Source organism: Sorex fumeus, unplaced genomic scaffold (assembly GCF_029834395.1).
Source record: "Sorex fumeus unplaced genomic scaffold, SorFum_2.1 ptg000030l, whole genome shotgun sequence".
Lineage (NCBI taxonomy): Eukaryota > Metazoa > Chordata > Mammalia > Eulipotyphla > Soricidae > Sorex > Sorex fumeus.
In genome coordinates this window covers 7,175,635-7,184,788 of record NW_026606087.1, presented here as the reverse complement: position 1 = coordinate 7,184,788, position 9,154 = coordinate 7,175,635, and the positions used below count along the sequence as shown (strand labels likewise).

The 9,154-nt window shown below is 44.8% G+C and overlaps 1 protein-coding gene across 1 annotated transcript in view; it reads left to right on the top strand.

The window, feature by feature from the left end:
- The first annotated feature begins 254 nt into the window (after nucleotides 1–254).
- The window catches only part of CTR9 (CTR9 homolog, Paf1/RNA polymerase II complex component), a 39,970-nt gene continuing 31,070 nt past the window's right edge, over nucleotides 255–9,154 (top strand). The window contains exons 1-5 of the mRNA XM_056116050.1: nucleotides 255–466; nucleotides 2,393–2,491; nucleotides 4,157–4,396; nucleotides 5,494–5,611; nucleotides 7,518–7,607. Coding sequence (XP_055972025.1) covers nucleotides 422–466; nucleotides 2,393–2,491; nucleotides 4,157–4,396; nucleotides 5,494–5,611; nucleotides 7,518–7,607 — 592 coding nt within the window. The 5' untranslated portion in view covers nucleotides 255–421. The remainder of the gene's footprint in view (nucleotides 467–2,392; nucleotides 2,492–4,156; nucleotides 4,397–5,493; nucleotides 5,612–7,517; nucleotides 7,608–9,154) is intronic.

Below are 9,154 nucleotides of genomic sequence, written 5' to 3'. Positions count from 1 at the left end.
AGGCTCTAAAAATCGACCAGAGGTTCAGGAGTCCCCTCCAAAACTCTCCCCCACCACCCCACCCCCACCCTATTTATCCCACAACGGAATCGTGTCGGGAGCGCTCTAGGTGGGGGAGGATCGGCGCGCTTAGGCCGCTAGGCGCCGGGGGTTCCAGAGCCCGGGCAGCCGTGGGCGGAGCCTGCTGACAGGCGGGCCCGCCCCCCGGGAGTACTTCCGGGGCGGGGGCCGGGGTGGCGGAAGTGGTCAGACGCCGTCCGCGGTTCGTTGTCTCCGAGTGCAGCCGGATCGCCGGCGACTGTGTGAGGCGGGTCTCTCCAGAGCGGAGCCGCGGCCGCGAGCCTCTGAGGAGCCGGACGCCGAGAGCCGCGGCTGCGTGGCGGCGGGGCGCGTCGTCGCCCGCTCCCCGTTGGAGTTCACCATGTCGCGAGGCTCCATCGAGATCCCCCTCCGGGACACTGACGAGGTAAGTGTGGAGGAGGAGGAGGGCGGGGGCCCTTCAGGAACTTGCTCGGACCTGACCCCAACCCCCCCAACACACACACACACACCCCGACACTCACCTTCCTCCTCGCTCGCTTCCCACCGTTTGCGAAGCCCCAGCCCGCTGCAGACTTCCCGGGCACGGCGCGTCTCCACTGCCCCCCGCGGCCGCCGCTCGGTGGAAGACTTGGTGAAAGTTGCTCTCCGGGCGGTTGGGGTTTGACAGGATGGACACTTTTTTTTGCGGCTCCTTTTCCAGAACTGGCAGACGGGCGCGAGGATGCGGGCGAGCGCGCGCCCGTCTCGGGTTTAGAGGTTTCTGAGGAGCGCGGCACGGATCGCAGGTGGGCGCTCGCGCCCCTCCAGGCTGCATTCTCAAACAGCCTCTACCTGGGACGGCAGAAGATGCCGCCCCCCACCCCCTCCCCGACCGCCTTTCTCCCCTGCACCACCCCCCCCCCCGGGGCTGTCGTGCTGCATGCGCCGCGTTCATCGGTGCACTTGGGGACTCCTCTAGGATCAAAGGTTACCCGCGCGCCCCCTCTCCTTTCCCCACTTCTCCTTCCAGTTACTTTATGCATCAACCCGGTTTGGGTTGGGGTATTGGGGTCCGGGGTGCACCCGGCGGTGCTCGCGCTCGCGGCTTCCTCTTGGCTCTGCACTCGGGGATCACTCCTGGCAGGCTCCGGGAACCATCTGTGTGGTTCCCGGGATTGAACCCAGGTGCAAGAGCAAGCGCCCTGCTCGCTGTGCTCTCATCATCGTCCCGGTCCCGATATTAGTGTTTTCTTAAATAATGTTCGCGAAGCTTGTGTGTGTGTGTCTGAGAGACAGAGACCATCACCTCCCCTCTTTCTGCGACCTGGGTACGCACCCACGCGCCACGCGCCCACGTTCAGGGGTGTGGGTGACATGCAGGTACCGCCTCTTTGATGACATGCTGACGTTCAGCTTTAACATTGTCCCCGAGCCGCTTCTCCAAGTTGGGATCTAGGGCCACCACGCCAGATCCTCTCTGACACTTGTCTGCACTTCCCCTGCACAACAGGGCATCGTGGGTTTGAATCGCTGCTTTTGCGTGGGCCAGACTTTCATTATACCATTTCACAATTCCAGTATGTTGAGGGTGACTCTCAGGAGTTGTTTACTTCACAGTGCTTTTTTTTTTTCTTTTTTTTTTTTTCTTTTTGGGTCACACCCGGCGATGCTCAGGGGTTACTCCTGGCTCACGCACTCAGGAATCACTCCTGGCGGTGCTGGGGGCACCATATGGGATGCTGGGAATCAAACCTGTATCGGCCATGTTGCCTGCGTGCAAGGCAAACGCCCTACCCGCTATGCTATCACTCCAGCCCGTCACAGTGCTTTTTACTTCAGTAGGTTACCATCAAGCCTATTTGTCATGTGAACCATAGATGTTTCTTATCTTTCCGCCCGATTAAAACTCTGCATAGGCATAGTAATGTTCTTATTTCTTGTTTGTTTGTTTGTTTGTTTGGAGACCACACCTAGCAGTGCCCAGAACTTACTGCTGTGTGTGCACTCAGGGATCATTCCGGGCAGTGCTTGGGAAACCATATGGGGTGCGGGGGATCCAACTGGGCTTGACCCTGGCAAGGCAAGCGCCCTGCTCACTGTACTATCTCTCCAGACACTATGTTCCTATTTCAAGGACCACAACAACTAAATAAGACGTGTGAATATAAAAGTGAAGTATTTGGGGCCAGGAGGGGGCCGGGGACTGGGGACACTGGTGCTGGGACATGTACACCAGTGGAGGGATAGGTGTTGGAACACTGTATGACTGAAACCAAATTCTAAACAGCTTTGTAAAGATCTCTCTCACAGTGATTCGATAATAAAATCATAAAAAAACAAAAGTATTTAAAACCTCTGTTTTGTATTTCAGGTCATTGAACTTGACTTCGATCAGTTACCGGAGGGAGATGAAGTTATCAGCATTCTGAAACAAGAACACACACAACTGCACATATGGATTGCTTTGGCGGTCAGTATTAAAACAACAAATACTTTCTGTATATTGACCAGGAAAAATAGGCGGTTTCTGTTTTCAGTTACAGTCACAACCAACTTGGGTACATGGTAAACTACTCATTGTGAATACAAGTTGTAGTATCATTTATGGAGAAAAATGACTACTTTCCTATATGATGTGCTTCTCCACTGGCAAGTTAGTGTATGTTACTAAAGGCAAAATCAAGTAATATTTTGTAAGTCAGTATTTGATGATGATGACGATTATTATAAATAACAGTAAATACTAGATTATGATTTACAGATATGCTGAGAAGTAAAAACAAGCCACAGTGTAAATGTTGCTGCTCAGTATATTTCCATAACAATATTTTTCATAATATACTATAGAATATGATTAGCTGCCAGAATAACTCAAAATAACCCCTTTAGAATGAACTTTACCTCAAGCCTAAGTTTTTTGCTAGTTGATCCTTTCTATAACATGAATAGTAGTGGAGGTTCTTGGGAGGATCGGATCAACTCAGATACCTTAAAATTCCAAATCCTCCCCAGCATCCAGTTTCTCTGTGGTGCTTCTCTTTTATTCTTTGCTGGGGGAAGTGAGTTGGGCCCATACTCCATGGTTCTCAAGGGTTATTCTCGCTCTGTTCAGTGAACCATTTGTGCCCCATTTTAGGTGGAATGCATGATGGATGAACGTTTTCATTATTATTAATAAAATCAATAGGCCAAGAGATACAAAGAATTTTTTTATAAGCCTCACAGTGCTCATGACTTACTCATTCCTGACAGTGCTCAGGGACAATATGTGGTGCTGGAGATCAAGTCTGGGTCAGCTTTTGTGCAAAGATAAATGGTTTACCTGCTATGTTGTCTCTCCTTCCCCATCCCAATTTTTCTGTTTAAAATTCTACCTATCATGGTTGTTTTTCTTTCTTTGATTCTGAATTTTTTTGTTTATAATCAACAGTTAGTAAGATGAAAGTTGGAAGCATTTGTAGTGATTATAATTTATTAAAAGTCTTGTTAAGTAAAATTTCTCTACATTCAGTACACTTACATGAATTGTAAATGAGAAGTTCTAGCATATGTATGTGCCTCTGAAACAAACACTATATTCAAGATAATGAATATTGGGGCTGGAGAGACATTTGCCGTGCACATGCATGACCCCAGTTTGATCCCCAGGCATTGCATATGGTCCCTCCAGTCTCTCCAGTAGTGACTCCTGAGCACCCAGAAACCCAACTCTCTTCCACAAAAAAAAAGATGATACATTCATCAAAAACCCAAAACCTCCAAACTCTGCCCCACTCACTGCAGTGAGTAAACAGGCAACCCCTCATCTGCTTCTCTTACTAAAGATTTATTTGCATTCTAATTCTATATATGAATTTACACAGTATATGCTTTTTGATCTGACATTTTTCATTCAGCATTATTAGCTTAATATTTATTCATGTTATGATATATCTGAGTAGGTCCTTTTTTTTTTTTTAACTGCCTGAGTGGTAACATTGTGCAGAGGTAAAATAGCTTGTTTACACATTCACCTGTTGATTAGTATTTAAGGTATTCCAGCTTCTGTTACAAATAAGATTTCTATAAACATTTGTCTTAGACTTTTTTGTGAATATATGCTTTAGTAATTCTAACTTGATTCTTTGCCTTGTAGCTGGAATACTACAAGCAAGGAAAAACAGAAGAGTTTGTAAAGTTGCTGGAAGCAGCACGTATAGATGGCAATTTAGATTATAGAGACCATGAAAAAGATCAGATGACTTGCTTGGATACATTGGCAGCCTATTATGTACAACAGGCTCGGAAAGAAAAGAATAAGGACAATAAAAAGGATCTTATTACACAGGCGACTCTACTATATACAATGGCTGATAAAATTATCATGTATGATCAGGTAAAAATAAATCATTTGGCAGGGCTTGGGGTTCGGATGGAAATGTGGTGGGAAGGTGTAATGGTGGTGAGATTGATGTTCAAATATTAAATGTAATCAAATATTGTGAACAACTTTATAGAAGCACTGTAACACTGTCCTCCCGTTGTTCATCGATTTGCTCAAGCAAGCTCTGTAATATCTCCATTATGAGACTTGTTATTGTTTGGCATATCGAAGATGTCATGGGTAGCTTGCCAGGCTTTGCCATGTGGGCGAGATACTCTCGGTAGCTTGCTGGGCTCTCCAAGAGGGGCAGAAGAATCAAAGTTGGGTCGGCCGTGTTGGCTGCATGCAAGGCAAATGCCTTACCCACTGTGCTATCGCTCCAGCCCAACTTTATAGAAATGAGAAATAAATCACATCTCTTTGAACTTATGAAAGGGAAAAAGTAGTACACAAAAGACAATGTATATGATAGGGAATAGGTATTTTTCTATTTTCTTCTTCTTTTTTTTTTTTTTTTTTTTTTTGAGCCACACTGAGCAGAACACAGAGGCTGCTCAACGCCTGATGCTGGTGTGTGGGGGTTGCTCTGACAGTGTTTGGCAATGCTGGGGAAAACCTGGCCCTCCGACAAGCTCCAGCCCTTTGAGCTATTTTCCCAGCCTCTGAACAATATTTTTTTTTTCCTTAAAATAACAGAGACTGGATTTCTGGACTGGGGATGTAGCTCAGCGGTAGATACATTGTTTGAAGCCCTGAGTTCTATCTCTTTGAATAAATAGGCACATTTTTGAAAAGTGAGAATTGCTTAGGTTCTTGTACTGTTAAAATAATATGGGCAAATTTATCATATAAAAATGGTGAGTATGTTGTTGTAATTTTTCCAGGTAAATTGCAAGCATAATTTAAGGAATACTATTGTTACTCTACAAACTTGCATTTTTGAATGATTTTCAACTTGTAATTGCAGATTGCTTATTTTTAGGAACATTAGGGTGGTAGAGGGATGTGTATGGTTCCCCACCTATTGTTTTCACTTCAGAGTTACACATTTATGTTAAGCTGTTTGCTCTTGGCAAAGTCAACTCTAAGATGTTCCATTACTTTTCCAGAACCATCTTCTGGGAAGAGCCTGCTTCTGTCTACTTGAAGGTGACAAAATGGACCAGGCTGATGCACAGTTTCATTTTGTACTCAATCAATCTCCAAATAATATCCCAGCTCTTCTTGGTAAGTTACTTTTAGCAGTCATGGGAATTTTTTGTAGCATATGCATAGAGTTATTTTTTTGTAATAGCTCCTTAGGTATTGGACTAGAAATTTAAAAGAACTTTGCCTTACTAAAAATGAAACTTTGTAGGGGCTAGAGTGATAGTACAGCGAGTACAGCACTTGCCTTGCACATGGTTGACCCAGGTTCAACTGGCAACATCTAGTACCCTGACCCCTCCAGGAGTGATCCCACAGTGCAGAGCCCGGAGTAGACCCTGAGCATTGCTGGGTGTGGCCCCAAAACAAAAACTGTAGCAACAACAAATAAAACTATAAAGCATAATGATTTCTGTTGAAATTTTAGAAACAAAATATACCTATTAATAAGTTGCTATCCACTTCTAAAAAACTTCAATAAACAATCTATTCATATAACTACAAGCTATTTTAATAGTTTTTTTAACATTTAGCCAAGACTATCCTCTTTACAAGCACAAATTAGTATACCTTTACAGAAAACTGCTGTATCTTTTACAAAAAAAAATTTTATTAGAGCAATGTGATTTGCGTTTATTCATAGTTGGGGTTTAGACATAGGATGTTCCAGCATTGATCCCATCACCAGTGTCAGCTTCCCTTCACCAGTGGTCCCAGGTTCCCTCATATGCCCCTACCCCTACACACAGGTACTGTTTTTTAAGTTTGGTTGTTAAATTTTGGGTCTCATGATTTGTGTCGTTAGCTTTGTGGTTCCTAAATGCCCTTTACTTCTGTCCACCATTCCCATCTGTCTCTTCCCCGCCCCACCTCCCCTCCTCTCTCTTTCTTTCTTTCTCTTCCCTGTACTCTGGGGCCAAGGGTGATCTAGGTATCCCCCCTTTAAATCTAGGCATTCCCTTACCCAGTTAGTGTAACTTCCACATATAAGTGAGATCATCCTGTGTTTATCCTTTTTCTTCTGGCTTTACGATCATGATCATCCTATTGTTTGTCAATTGCCTCAAGCAGGCACCAGTAACGTCTCCTTCGCCCTAGCCCTGAGAATTTAAAAAGTGCCATATTCAAGGTTCTTTCAGGGCTAGGAGAATGAGACCCATCATTGTTACTGGTATTTGGCATATTGGGTACACCACGGGGAGTTTGCCAGACTCTGCTGTGTGGGCACGTTGCACTCGGTAGCCTGTCAGGTTGTCCAAAGTAAGAATGAGATAATAAGATAAACTCCGCTGCCTTTGGGAGCTGAGTTTTATAGTCTCTGGGTCTTTGCCATTGATGGGATTACCTGGGGGGGGGGGGGGGGGGCGGGCGCAGTTGGTGGGTGTGACCCTGCCTACTGGAACATGGAGGATCTGGGTGGAGGATGCTCAGCCCCAATCTGAGCAGCCTTGGAGATCTCCACCCCGGGACCTGCATGCCTTTTCTGGGGGTAGATACCCAAGAGTGGAATTGCCGGGTCGGATGGCACCTCAGTTTCTTCTGGCTTCATTTTAACATGATATCCTGTAGTTCCACCCATGTTACTGCGGATTGCATGATTTTATCATTCCTTACAACTGCTTAGTATTCCATTGTGTATACCACATCTTTTTAATCCACTTGTGGGCCATTGGACATCTAGATTGTCTCCAAATCTTAGCTTTGGTACTGAGTGCTACAGTGAATGATGGTAAACATATGTACTTTTGAATGAACAGTTTTCTTTTCTGGGGGTAGATACCCAAGAGTGGAATTACTGGGTCGGATGGCAGCTCAATTTTAAGATTACCGAGATCCTTCCATATTGTGGAAAACTACTTTAATATAAAGTAATTTTCACTATGTTCATATATTCCTGAGAGTTCAGTTTAATTAGTTCAGCTACTGTGTAGCATACAAAACTTGGGTTTTAAATTGGACCGTCTATAATTCTAAAAACTCATTGCAGGTAAAGCTTGCATTTCTTTCAACAAGAAGGATTACAGAGGAGCTCTCGCATACTATAAGAAAGCATTACGCACTAATCCAGGATGTCCAGGTAAGAGAAAAATCTTTTAAGTTCTAAGAAATGTATGATTTGGTTTTTGTTTGTTTGGGGGCCACACCCAGTGATGCTCAGGACTTACTCTTTCTCCATGCCCAGGGATAACTACTAGCATAGTTTGGGAGACCATATTTAGTGCTGGGGCTCAAACTGGGCAGACTATGTGCAAGACAGGTCTCTGTCACTTTAATTTGACAGGGCACTGTCAATTTATATAATGAGGGTCTGAGCCTGGAACATTAGTATAGGGAATCTTTACCTTCACATGGAAGACCCAGGTTCAATCCCAAGCACCCTATATGGCTCCCCAAACCTCCTGGGAGTGATCCCTGACTGCAGAGCCAAAAGTGAGCCCTTAGAACTGCTGGTTTTGACCCCCAAACCTGTCACTGTCACTGTCCTCCCGTTGTTCATCGATTTGCTCCAGCAGGCCCAGTAACGTCTCCATTGGAGACTTTATTGTTACTGTTTTTGGCATATTGAATACATCACCCGCACGGCAGAGCTTGGCAAGCTACCCGTGACCCCCAAACCAAAACAAATTAAAAAATTAAAATAAGAGGATTGTTTGGGCATAAGATTGAAAACGAGTATGGGGTCCAGAGGCAAGAGCAGGAGTAGGGACACCAAGTTGAAGATATTGCAGTTACACAGGCCAGAGGTAATTGTGTCTTTTGCCAGGGTGGTAATAGTAGATTTACAAGTGGTCAGATTTTATTCCTGCTTATATATTGGAAGATTCCTGGGGGTAAAAGAAGGCTCTCTAGGGATACTGGGGGCCACCAGAGCTATACCAGGTGGTGCTAGGGAGGCTCTACAGTGCCAAGCATGTGCTTCTGTCTCCTGAGCAATCTTCCTGACCTGTCTAAATATGTTTGGAAGGGAGAACTAATACAGTAGATACAATGTATATAACATCTGAATAGCTCAAGGTAACTCCTTTGGAAGAGTAGGGTTACATTTTACTGCATTTGGAAAATAGTCCAAGAAGAACTAAGATATTTAAGTTTGATGGGGCCAGAGTGATAGTATATCAGATTGGGCACTTACCTTGCACGCATCCAACCCGGGTTCAATACCCTGCACCCCATCCTGGTTCCCTGAGCCTGTCAGGAGTAAGCCCGGAGCATTTCTGGGTGTGGCAGAAGAAAAGATATTTAAAATTTGAAAAGCCTTTTAAAAACACAAGTGGAATTTCAGAAGGGCTGAGTTCAAGAAAAAGGTGTAGGCCAAAGTAACTAATTTGGAAACCATCCCCAGATAGATAATGTATAAGGCTATGAAAGTATGAGGAAGTCAGGAGTGAATGTAGAGAGAGAAGAGGCCCGTGCATGAATACTGTAGTCACAGTGATACATAGGGTTTGGGGAGATGAAGGAGAATCAGCAAAGGACTCAAAGGAGCAGCCAGAGATGTAGGAGAAAAAGAGAAAGTGCATGTCCTTAAAGACAAATGTAGGATGTCTCCTGGAGGAAGTATCCAGCCATGTCAAATTTGTTTTTAGGCCCGTAGAATAGGAGTGAAAACTGATCCATAGCTTT